The following is a 13107-nucleotide window of genomic DNA, read 5'->3' as shown; positions in this document are numbered from 1 at the left end:
TGAAATAAAACCCTGTTCAAGTTGTGTGGAAGTCAACGTCTGCAACGGCGCTACCAGGGGGGAACAGATCACACATATGGAGCCAATCACAGGACTCCACATATTCACAGGTTATCGCCTGAATGTGTAAAATTACTGCAGTGATGAAACCAAACTAACAAACAAAAACAAAACAAGAGGAGACGAGGAAACGCAGCTCTGGGAAAAACCTTTTTGTCTCTGGCGGTGCCGATGTTTTATTCAACCAGACGACAGTGACATTATGATCTCACAAACACATAAATGGACTCCATTTCCTGTGACCTCTTGCAACCTTACCCTGTGAGCACAGGGCCCTGTTAGGCACACACACACACACACACAAACACACACAAACACAGATGAGTCCTCTTTTCCAGCAGAGGACAGCAGTATTTGTTGCCGGGGTTAAAACAAAACGACCGATTCCATGAGCAAACAAATGGATTCTAATGACGGCGGCAAAATGTGTGTCCACGTGTGAGTCATTCCACTTTACACACACACACACACACACATGGGCCGCCTCGGCCTGAGTTTGAAACATGATATGTGCTTTGTGTGATCCTCCACACACCTCCCCCCTCCTCCTCTACCATCAGGAATCAGTGGTGTAATACAACACATGTTGCACAGTACAGTGGATGCATGCAAACCAATAATAGTGTCTGAGCTGCTCATCTTAAATAAGGGTTAGTTGAGTTTGTAGTTTGCTTTTCAAAATAAAGTACCTGCCTTACTCTTATAGGGCAATAAGTCCATGTCAACTAACAACAATGAAATGATGCACACACATTAAAGGGATAGTAGCATTTTTTTTTTAAAGTGGGGTTGTATGATCTACAAATAGCCCCTAAGTACTTTAATTGCAGTAGAAGACTCTCTGCACTCCTCCCGTTAGCAACATCAGCCCATAGCCCTGCCCAGAGATTTACAACATACAGTGTTGTGAACAGACCCAAGGAAACGGCCTATTTTCACGGCCTAAAAGAGGTTTTACCTGAAAAAAAAAACACAGTTCCATTGTTCGCTATAATATAATTTTTTCCAGCCCTTCAAAGAGCAGGAAAAACGCAGTTTTTATTTGGACCTAACCAATTCACGTATCCCTCTGCCCAGGGTTAGCGCCTGCCGATCAGCAGTTGGTTAGGTCCAAATAAAAACTGCACTTTGAGGGGCTGGAAAAAATTATATTATAGCGAACAATGGAACTGTGTATTTTTTTTCAGGTAAAACCTCTTTTAGGCCGCGAAAATAGGTCTGTTCACTATATGTTGTAAATCTCTGGGCAGGGCTATGGGCTGGCGTTGCTAACGGGAGGAGTGCAGAGAGTCTTCTACTGCAATTAAAGTACTTAGGGGCTATTTGTAGATCATACAACCCCACTTAAAAAAAAATGCTACTATCCCTTTAATGTGTTGGTAATAATCATATAGCCTATGAAGGTAACGGAGAGCTTTTATTTTGAAATACTTGAAGTTCACTGTGCTGATGACATAGAAGTACAATTTTGAATGATGAACTTATACTATGATACTGATACAGACTCTCTGTCCCTGCTCTTTCAGTGTGATGTGGCTCTGGTCCAGCTAACGTGAACAGTGGAGTGACGGTGCCCTCTAGTGGTGGAAAACAACTAGTGCAGGCAGTCTTTTCTTTCTTTTTTTTTACTCAATGGCCTGACACATCTTATATTTTTACTTATATTGTGAAACATGATTATATTTTTTATATCTTTTACCATTGCTTCCCATTATTCAAAGACAGTACTTCTCAAACGCTGCCATATCAAAGACCCTAAAACTTGGTATTGTAATTGGATGCTGATGCTGTAGTGTATCACAATGGCTTGAGATTTGTCACTGCTTGTGCCTGCCATATTCATCAGTGTACCTTCTGCGAAATGACTGTTTCTAGAGGAAAGAGCTTTTTAGCCTCCTCCGTGTGGAACTTTCTCTGCACAAAAACAAGTTGAAACTCCCACATCTCATCTCCTTCCAGGCCTTCAGTTCTGTTTTAAATGCAAAACAACATGAGACCAGTGAACAGTGCCATTGTTGTTAAATCTTAAAGTTTCCACAGCAACTGTTCCTACCTGCCTCCCACTTGCAGTTGTGTTGTTTTTGTTTCTCCGGCCGGCATAGTGCACATCCAAGACCAGAGGTGGTCCACTGCAGCTGGTTAACACTCAGATGCATTTATGTGCCAGCAGAGCAAGGGATACACAAATGTTTCCCTTTTTTGAAGATATATCAATTCTTTTGAGAAGCACTAAAGCTCAAAGATGAACACAATGTTCATCTGTGACCAGAAATATAAGACTCATACTCAAGACTTTAAAAGAACTGAATCAAACTCCTTCTGGGACCAATGAACCCATGGTGCTACAGGACAGAGCAGTTTCAGATCTTATTTAGGCCACACCTCCAGGAAGTGAACTGGACACCAATCCAAAATGACGTTATGAGGTATTTACTCCGTTTATTTCCAAAACATCACAAACCTTCACTTCCACTGGCCATTTACCAGATATTAAACAGTAGTTAGGTGTGGAGGGTATTAACCAGTATGCAGATTTGTGCACTAACAGTTCAGACTCGGCCAATAATCTACAGGCAACCTGTTGAACTCATTCACTCACAAAATGAAGGTGAAAAAAAAGAAAATATTTAAAAAAAAGAGACACAGGTGATAGAGGGAAATTAATTCTTTTATTAGAATATCCACATTTTCTAATGACAGGAACTGATAAAACCAGACAGGTGTTTTCTACAGAGGAATAATTCCTGTCAGACTCTTGCTAGGACAAGAGCGACAGCGCCATCTTCTTTCCTTGCACTTTTGCTGTTTTTTTTTTAAATATACATGAGTAGTAGCAGCTCTGAGCTCTGTGCCGAGCGGGATGAGCTGAGGACATAAATATAGAAAACTGCCGTGTGCGCTGTGGAAGTCGAGGGGGGTTCAGATGTGTCAGCCGTTGGACTGCGGCTCAGTGGGAGGAATGGGCAGTGATTTACTCTACCAGGCCAAGCTTCTTCTTCAGGGACTCTGGCATCTCGGGGGGAGGGGGGCGGGGCAGGCGGAAGTACACCTTGACAGAGTCGTAGATGAACCACTGCAGGGCGGTCAGAGTACCGATCATGATGATACGGGCCACCAGACCCTTCCACACACCTACACAGGACACACACACATTATGTTACTTTCATGAGACAAACATTGGCTTTTGCAAATTATGTTGAAAAACAGACAAATCAGATAAAAGATGCCTGAACTGACTTAGAGCTGATTTTGCATTGAACAGGATCAGACATTTACAGTGTTGGTTTTCACATTTGGGAATTGGGACCCCAGTCAGTCATTTTGAAGCCAATAGAATTGTTAATACACAGATGTTTATACATCCATGAACCAATTTCACACATTAAACATGGAGTGCAGCTGAAATGTCAGACTCTTAATCCTTTTTCAAGAGACTTAATTCAATATCCGAACATCCACCAGGATGAATGTCAGTTTTGCATCTTGTATTTTGATTTATTCGGACAATCACTTGTGAACGCCAAAACTGTCCACATATTAAAAGCAGAGGTGTTTCAGTATAAACTACACAAGAGACTTGATGAATGTCCACATCAAGTTGTCCAGCTCCACAGTATATAAACTAATCCTAGATATTAAGCCTCAAAGAAGAGTAGAACTAGTTGTGTTAGACTGCCAGACTGTGGCTGATCAACAGTATCAATAAAAACCACAACAGCTACTTTCCTTCATTATCAATAAACAAACTTCAGTTGAATGTATCTGAATGTCCGTCCCCCAGGCTGGCAGCACTGGGAGCTCCCTGTCTGTAGAGGACAGGGTTGCCAGTGATGCACGTTGGGCTGGGGGACAGGTAGACTGTTCTCACACGCCAATGACTCAAGCACCTCCAACTGTACAGCCGTAAAGCTGCTGAGGAGCGCTGCTCTGAGAACAGCGCCCTCCAGAGGTGGATCTAAGGAGCGTGTTGATTAAATGCTCGTGTTGCACCGAGCTGCTGCTGAAAAGACGGCCGGATCTTTGCGGGTCCTCACCTTTAGGTCCGAGCTTCTTGAGGACTCCGACGGCGGTGCTGCCCCTCTCCTTGTTCAGCACAGACACCACGGAGTCGGCGGGGTGGGACACGATGGCACAGAACACACCGGCTGCACAGAGAGGAGAGAACTCATCAGGAAGAGGAAACGACACTTCATCAGCGTGTTTCAAAAGGATCGATGCGTTACTGGTGGAAACAGCCGACACATCCAGCAAATACTCCAAAGAAATGCAGCGTTTTTCATAATACATTGGTAATACTCCGCCTCCACAACAGGACCCACTGCACCGCAGGGAATTTTCTGATCAAAAATCTATACATTCTATTTATGTTATACAAACATGTTGGGCTCTGTACTGTGCTCTGCTGTATTCATGGTCATAAAGATAAAGTCTATTTGCCCTTTGTACATTTGTTAAGGTACATAGGAATTCTTGTGCAGACGACACTCAGGACAAACGTAAAAGAGTAAAGATCTGATCTGCAAGTGCACACAATTATAAAAAGATGTAAACAGTAAAAAAGAGTAAAAGACAATAAATAAAAATAAATATCTAATATTTCTCTGCTGTCTGTCAGCTCTCACAGAAAAGCCGACACCAAAGCTCCTGTCCACAACAATAAAGGAGCAGCTCGCAGAAACACTCTTCTCCACTAACTGATGTTCTGTTTTCTGGCTTTAATGAACATCAGGTTGTTGATTCTTGATAAATCTGTGTTGTCGGTGTCGCTATGAGTTCCACAGAAGAGCACCTGATTATCATTTTGATACGAGTGCAGGTGTTGCGTTACTCACCGATGTAACCTGCCGTGAAGGTGACGATCAGCTGCTCGCCCTTGGAGCACTCGCTGCGGGGCTTGGGGACGGCGTACTTATAGAGCAACTCCACTGTGCGCTCGAAGCAGGCGAACTTCATCATGGTGTAGGGGATCTGCCTCATCCACAGGGGAACCACGCCCTTGTAGAAACTGGAGTAACAACAGAAAAGAGACGTGAGCTCACCCCGAGACCTCAGAGTCAAATATATTCTTGTGCAGACGGACAACATGTGCAGCTGGGTGCAGACGTCCATTTGAACACATTTGAGCACATTTTAGCATTTAAATAAACCACATCTCCTCTCACCACGTAAAATAATTAAAATCTTCTAAGGACATTAATGCAGTAACAGTGAAGTGTGTCCGTCCCCCAGGCTGGCAGCACTGGGAGCTCCCTGTCTGTAGAGGACAGGGTTGCCAGTGCTGCAGGTTGGGCTGGGGGACAGGTAGACTGTTCTCACACGCCAATGACTCAAGCACCTCCAACTGTACAGCCGTAAAGCTGCTGAGGAGCGCTGCTCTGAGAACAGCGCCCTCCAGAGGTGGATCTAAGGAGCGTGTTGTCATCAGAATTCAATTTTCCACATCAAGAGCTATTTAATCGCTAAAAAAAAGCCTGAGAAGTGTCCCACTTACGCCCAGAGTCCCTCCTCTGCGAACATCTTGGGGACACACTGCCTGAGGGTGTTGGCGTAGCCCGGCTGGGTCTGGATACGGACTTTGACAGCCTCCATGGGAGCCAGAGCAATGTCAGCAAAGAACTCTGCGCTGGCTGAGGCAGCCAGGTACAGTGATGTCCTCCACAGATAAGTGTTTTCCTGTTGGGCAACATCATAGCACAAACGGTCACATCAGGAAAATCAATATTTAAAAAAAATTAATACAGCAGCCGAGGTTCACTGAGGAGCAAAAAGAAGGAAAAACAAGACACTCCAGATGATTACCAGCTTCAGTTAGCAGTCTGGTTTTAACATTAGCCATTGAACAGAGTTATCTTCTTGTAAACGAGTCAGCCGATTTATCAAGCGAACGTGTACATTGAGAAAAACACAAAATGAAAGTGCACATGTATACATTTGGAGACCGTGAAGTCATTTACCACTGCTGTTAGTAGGCTATTATATACACAACTTAAAGAGAAGCAATAATAAGTTGTGCTTATTTCATCTATAGAAAGGCCGACGCCAATAGATCATTTCTTGAATAAGACATGCATCTGTGAGTGCATTAGTCCATCTCTATGTCAAATCTTAAGAGAACTGGATCCTGAGTCAGCTGTTAACAACAAACTCAACCAGTTAACTATAATCCAGAAAGTATGGATCCTCAGTTCATGTTTGATTTCCTGGGATGTGCTGCAGGGTTCATCATGAACATTTGTACAGACCATTCCACTGGAGCACAGCAACTGTTTTGCTGTTACGACTCGTCATCACTAGAGAAAGGTGCCTCTGTCTAGGAGACGTACAAGAACAAACATGTCCTGGTCTGTGGGCGCGGGGCCGTGTGTGGACTCACCTCTCCCAGGGCGTCACTGTAGAAGATCTTGAACACTTCGTAGAAGCCAAACTTGCACAGTCCCTGCATGGAGTAGCCGATGAAGGTGGGAGCCCAGCCCTTGGCCAGGCCTCTGACACCATCTTCCCTTACTGTGACTGAAAAGCCGTTGCCAATGCTCTTGTACTTATCTGGGTTCACCTGGGACAGAGAAACGCTACAGTGAGCAGACATGTCAATAGATCACTGGCAGCTCTGGGGACTGTGGAATAACTTTAAGCAGTATGTGCCAATAGTTGACTGCATTTCCTCTGGTCATTGGTTTCAGTGTTTCTTAGAGAATTGCTAATATTAACAAACTGAAAATGTTTGCATTGGAAGCACCTTTGGTCTAACTTATGTTTCCAACTATACAAGGTAAACAGTTTAAAAATGTCAAATATCTAACACTATGAGAAGTCTGCTGTGCTTTGGTAATTTTCTGTGATCACATTCATGTTTAACTCAAACTTTCCAATTTAGGTGAGCTTATAATATGGTCTTCCACTCTAGGATGGAATTTGGACCTCTTATTTGCCAACTGTGTGAACTTAGATTGTTCAGTTTTAAGTGTTGATATCAGGCGGGGTTGATTTTGGCAAACATTAAGACTACATTGTTATATACACTACTGAATGTAATGCAGGAACAGCAATCAGAAAATGCTGATTGTTCACTGAATTTTATCATTTTATCATATCCCGCACTGTGTAAGCCGGTGTTCATGAACCTATCCATAACTCTCCTGGACCACTTGGGGTCTGAGGGGACGGAGGAGCTGCTTGCTATTATGAGGTTCAGCTTCCATACAAACCTGCAGACGGCACTTGACAAGGTCGAGGGGCACCACTGCTGTGTGTGTGAGGCCGCAGCTCAGGATACCCCCAAACCCACACAGGGCATAGTACTTTGAGGAGCCAAAATCGCAGCTCACGTCTGTGGTAGAAGGGGAGGGGGACACACAGACGTGCAACATGCAGGGTGACATGCAACACAGGACAAGAAACAAAAAAAATCATCACCAAACCAGAGCCACATAATGGAGGAGTTGTCACTGTGGTGGTTAAAGTTTCCATCCAGTGCCAGGACTCTTCCCTTATAGCGGGCTCAGTCACAAACATGCCACCGTTTATTAGGATCACACACCAAAGGTCGATGACAAATCAGTGTACACAGGTGATTTCAGTAACTTTCATGGACCACAGGGATGTTTAACAAGATAGGCCATTCACTACAAAACATCCTGCTCATCCTTTTCCAAAGCATACCACAGGTTTTTAGATCAGTTTCCACCTTAGATGCAGCAGCTGGTTTGTGTGATTTCACTTGTGTGTATTTAAATAATGTCATTAAACACCAACAGCTGCATAAAAAGGTAGAAATCACTTTAAAATGTGGCATCAGTTGAGCATTTTAATGGTAAATATGTAGTTCACAGGCTAAAATGAAAAACATCAGTGTGGTCCTGCAGATTTGTGATTAAATCATCAAAAAATAAACTTTAGGAAGAGATACAATGATTATCAACAATAAAGAGACATTTATATTTCTCATTGACTTCACATACAGCGGAGGTCAAACATCTGAAACCACTTTATAATAACTACACATTATTAAGCATTAGTTAAGCATTAAATATGGAATTCATCATTTATAACACATGAATACTCCTTAGAATGTAGTAGTTAAAAATGTTTTACTCAACATTGACAAGCACTAACTGTATTTATAAAGTACATACAGTACTAATGAGTATTGTTATGTTTGTTATAAATGAAGAATTCAGTATTAATTAATGCTTAATAGTGTGCACTCCTAATCCCACTTTCCTATGGGAACGTTGTCTTAGACTCATCCCTAATTCCTATTTAAGTGTACCTTTGAGTCTCTTCACAATATTCTTACCCGACAGGGCAACGTTAACCTGTCTGTGTTAATGAACGATCAATAGCTGTGTGATGTCAGTCAGGCAGCCCTGATGGTGTCAAATAGCAGTCGACATTCAGGACATATTCTGGCTCCTCTGACCTTCACCTACAAATGTCATCTACTGTGGACTGAATGCAGGCGGGAGGTGGCGGGTTGGCGAGGCGGGCACAAATCACTCAACACATCGGTGTGGAATCATGCAGCAATGTTATGATCACTCCAAAACATTAGAATCATGGGAATCAATACACAGTGACTTCACAACCGGGCTGGCACCATGTCTCCCATGCAAATCGGTGCATTTTAGGGAAGAAAAAAAAAAGAAAAAAAGGACCAACACACGGTTATGGGTCGGCGAGGTGTGACATTAAAAAAATGGCACTGAGCCACGGAGACAGACCTGCATTCTGCATTTGACCAGATCAAGGGGAACGACAGCTGTGTGTGTGGTGCCACAGCTCAGAATCCCACCAAAGCCACACAGGAGGAGATACTTCTGAGAGCCGAACTCACAACTGTCACCCTCTGAAGAAACACAGGTGAAACTTCAGAATCTGTGCATCTCTGAGCTCAGAACAGAGGAAGGTTTCTTAAAGGTTTTGGATGTTTACCTGGCTATGGGTCTGAGGAATTCAGCTGAAAAAGCAATATGAACTGTGCCTTAACCTTTAGCCTACAACCTTTAACAGGTTTTGCCAGGAGGACACTGGAAACAACTTATTAAACCACTGGTCCTTATGCAACAGACAGTGGTTTAACATAAATACCAGCAAGTGTATAGTTTGACAACAAGGCTGTGTGAGGCTGCCCTAGTCTTACCAGATTTGATCCACTCCCAAGTAACAAACAATTAAAATGCACCACTAATGGTAATCTAAATCCAATCATTTTATTGCCAGGGATAAATAACCAAAGGTTGAAGGGCATTATGAAGTGGCTGGATGGACTTCAATCCACAAGTTGGGCCTTATGTACAATCAACACTCAAACTTAGCCTGGAACAAGTAACATATCAAACTAGAGGGCATACTTTAACATTTCAGACAGTAGAATCTCTGCAGCATTACTGTTATGCAGAAGCAATTTAGGGTACCCCCTTTTTTACAACGTGTCATAGGAGCTTCTAGCTAGGACAGTTTGTTCTTGATCACTAACTGTGCAGCTCATAGCCAGGGGTCACGTGCATTTGCGGGCTAAGTGTGCAATTATGCAACGTAATTAACAAAAATCTGCCAACAAACCACTTCATTTCATCATAAATCTAGGATCTGAAACTAAGTGCGACACATCGGCTACAGTTTGCTGCAGTGCAAACGCAAGGTACTTCTTTGTCCTTCCTTGTCCTCCACAGGCGGCTTGTGTGAGCAGCGCGGGCCTAGCAGCTAACAGTCTCCTACAATCATAATTGATCACTATTCATAACGGTTCATAACCTCGATAATCCGGAGTGGCCTGTTTTAATGTCAACTCTTCTCGATGGGTACATGTATGCTGAATTACGCAATGACGTTGGTCACAGACAGGCCAACCTGGTCGGCTAAGCTAATGCGGCTACTACCAACTAGCCTGCCTGTAGTAGACTCTTTGCCGGGGAGGTTTACCGTCTGCGGTGGCGGCTGCTGCCAGTTTGCGGGTCCTCTGTCCGGGAAGGCTCTGCTGGGGTTCCTCCACTTTCTGGAGGCTGAACAGGGGCGCGCTGAACGGGTTGCCCCGTGCCATCTGCGTCAAGGAGGTCGGATACATGGTGGTGGGTGTCCTGCCTGCTGGCGGAGCTGCGATGCAAGTGAGCGACTAGTTAGCTTGTGTTGCGCACTGGTAACACAATCCACTCCCACAGACTCGCACTCGCACACAGACAGACACACACACACCAACACCTGAGCTGAGGGGATGCCATGTCACGTGCTTGTTAGCTTGCTAGTTTTCGCGTCTGAATGACCGTGAACAGGAAACGCTAGGCTTTGCTAACTTAAATGGCTCAATGCTACGACACACAAATTATTAACTTACATAGCGTCGGTAGAAGTTATTATATAGCTGCAAAGCACATGTAAACATAACCGTGTCTGCCTGCACAGCCCCTATAGTATTTTCCATGGTCTTTTCTCTTTTATCTGATGCTAAATTGCTAAGCTAAGCTAACTTGACCGCTCCAAGGTGGAAGGTCTCCTCTGAGCTGAAAATATTAAAGACACGTAAGCAAAAGCAGCTGCTAAATGCCACAGCTACGTGGAGATAAACCCTTCACTTAAAAAAAAAGAGTCGCGGTGTATGCACAATATTTGAAGAATATCAGCACTCACTCTCTCTGTGTCTTAAGATGGCGCCTCCGCTGAGCTGTAGCCGGCTGCTCGGAGAGGCCGAATGACCTCGCGGTAAATCGATTTGTCCTTTCGTGACGTCACCAGGCCACCTGGGCGGGCTCATGCGTCGTTCCCGTCCCGTGAATGGGCGCCGCGGGAGCTGTCAATCAACACCTCCGGTCCAATCACAGCATCGGTGATGACGGCCTGCGTTAAGGGGCGGTGCTTGTAGGAAGTGGAGAGGAAAAATCTTCAAACAGGAGAGATTAGTTGAAGATAAATGAATGAATATGCGTGATTATGACAGTCAAGAAGACCAGAGGAGGGGACGTATATGTTACAAAGAATGACTAGTAACCGTAACAGGAACAATAAGTGGATTAGTCAACCTGGTAGCAGCTGCTTCTATTCCTGTCACGACTAATGCGGCTGAGAGTGAAGCCCCCCCTTCAGAGATCACTTTTTTTGACGTCATCGCACACCTGGTTGAATGACCCGCGAGCCTGACCTTCGACTGCACGTGAAGCACATGCTTTGCAGAGGTGCTTCCTCAGTCCTTGTGAGTGTCGTAACAAGGACCTTACATGTCCTTAGTTGTGCAGAAACAAGCAAAGAAACATACAAAGTCAAAGTTCACCTCTTATTGAAGTGTAACCATGGAGACATGGTACATTTATATTTACAACAAACTGAGAGGATGGATGGACCTGCTATTTGACACAGTCACCTCTAATGTCAGTCTGCAAACTGCAGTCTTTTGCAAGCTGCTGACATAATTTTATAATTATCTACAACCTTATTATTAGTTGGATTATTGTATCGTGAACCTAAATAATAATTGTGCTGAGATGCCTCACGTGGTGAGGGAGATGCCACATGGTCCTTGCTGCAGTGGCCCTAGGCTCCGGTCTGGCCCCTCGCCCTAAGATGACATATCTTTCTCTGGCTTTCCTGTCTATCTCTGTTCTATCATTATAAAAGTGAAAAGTTCAAAAATATTGTAAAAAGTAGCTATGATTGAAGAGCAATATCAAACATCAGCATATCATTTTATTATGTATAGTTTATATTCTTATTCTTTATATTCTTATACTATATGTTGTTATCGTCAATGTGTGTCTGTGTAATGCTGCTGCTGCACTGTAATTTCCCAGATTGGGATCAATAAAGTATATCTATCTATCTATCTATCTATCTATCTATCTATCTATCTATCTATCTATCTATCTATCTATCTCATTTGTGTGGTTAAAGGGACAACAAGGAGTTTCTATTTGGTTATAAAAAAGTCTCACGTTAATGTGGATGAATCTATGTTACCCACACTTGTTAATGGGCCCATTTTCGATAAATATATCGTTATTTTGTTATTATTAGTGGTGGCGGAGATGCTGGTCGAGCCGACCAGTGTTTCTTTACTTTTGGTTTCGTGGCGAGTCATGAGAATAACGCAGCCGAATCGCCGTTTATGGTCGGAGCTACGACGGTATGTGATCGTCTTCCAACCTCTGACTTTAATTATTGATGAATGAAAACATGAGTCTGTCTTGCGCCGGTCAAAGAATTTCATGGTGCGCGCGGAGGCTCATAAATGTAGTGTGAAAACGCTTCGCTTTTCCAAAACTCCTCGTTGTCCCTTTAAATAGAAGAAAAAGAAAGAAAGAAAAAAGATCGTTGATGATCAAAATTATCAAGAAAAAATATGAAACTTTGTTTTTCCTATGTCACATCAGAATAGAATTTGAAACCTGGGCTCTGGTGACCGAAGTTGTGCCTTTGCCATTTGCAAAATTAGTAATAATTTAAAGGGCCAATTCAAGATTTGGTTTATGTCTGAAGCTTTAGAGATGACAGGCTCTGACCTGTTGGTGACTAATCCCGATAGATTTACATCTGTGGTGTTCACAGCAATGAAAACGTTCTAGGTGCAGGGTCCTTAGTATAATTCAGAGACTTCAGATTGAACTGTTTTAACTGGAGCTGATTACAGGGATGCAAACGGGTCAGGACCAAAAAAGAGAGGAATTTCCCGGGGGGGGGGGGCTTAACAAATAAGTACATTACAATATCACGGAAAGGCAATTTCCAGTAGTTCAACCCCAACCAAGTAGTGCATATAGATAGACATAGTTTTCAGAAGGCTTTTACATTTCTATATTAAAAATGCTTAAAAAAAACAAAAAACTTTGCAATATTTCCATTTTGGAGATACTGATTTTTAGGTCTTCACTGAATGTTAGACATAATTATTACTATTAAAATAAACTGAATAAATAAAGACATGGGATGTTTCATTCAGTGTGTAATGGACATATGGGCCTATATAATGTGTTAGTTTCACTTTAATTGAACACATTCTACATCGCGGAGGCGACGTCTTTCCACTCAGAGCTTCCTTCACCTCTGAAACGGGGCAGAGCTCCG

General features: G+C 43.2%; 1 protein-coding gene across 2 annotated transcripts; it reads right to left on the bottom strand.

Annotated features, from left to right (window-relative positions):
- Window positions 1-2710: 2710 nt before the first annotated feature.
- On the bottom strand, window positions 2711-10785 carry slc25a3a (solute carrier family 25 member 3a). 2 transcript variants are annotated; one of them, XM_083999964.1, is made up of 8 exons: window positions 10684-10785; window positions 9982-10152; window positions 8781-8905; window positions 6434-6613; window positions 5552-5733; window positions 4893-5065; window positions 4095-4205; window positions 2711-3192 (listed from the first exon to the last, which is right to left on the bottom strand). In XM_083999964.1, the coding sequence occupies exons 2-8, from the start codon at window positions 10121-10123 to the stop codon at window positions 3032-3034; spliced, it is 1074 nt and encodes a 357-aa protein (XP_083856090.1). In that variant the 5' UTR covers window positions 10124-10152; window positions 10684-10785; the 3' UTR covers window positions 2711-3031. The 2 variants fall into 2 exon arrangements, with proteins under 2 accessions (XP_083856090.1, XP_083856091.1); XM_083999965.1 differs by lacking the exon at window positions 8781-8905 and adding an exon at window positions 7266-7387.
- Window positions 10786-13107: the final 2322 nt, after the last annotated feature.

Source organism: Trachurus trachurus (genome assembly GCF_905171665.1).
Source record: "Trachurus trachurus genome assembly, chromosome: 23".
In the NCBI taxonomy this organism is placed as follows: Eukaryota; Metazoa; Chordata; class Actinopteri; order Carangiformes; family Carangidae; genus Trachurus; species Trachurus trachurus.
This window is presented reverse-complemented; position numbering and strand designations above follow the sequence as displayed.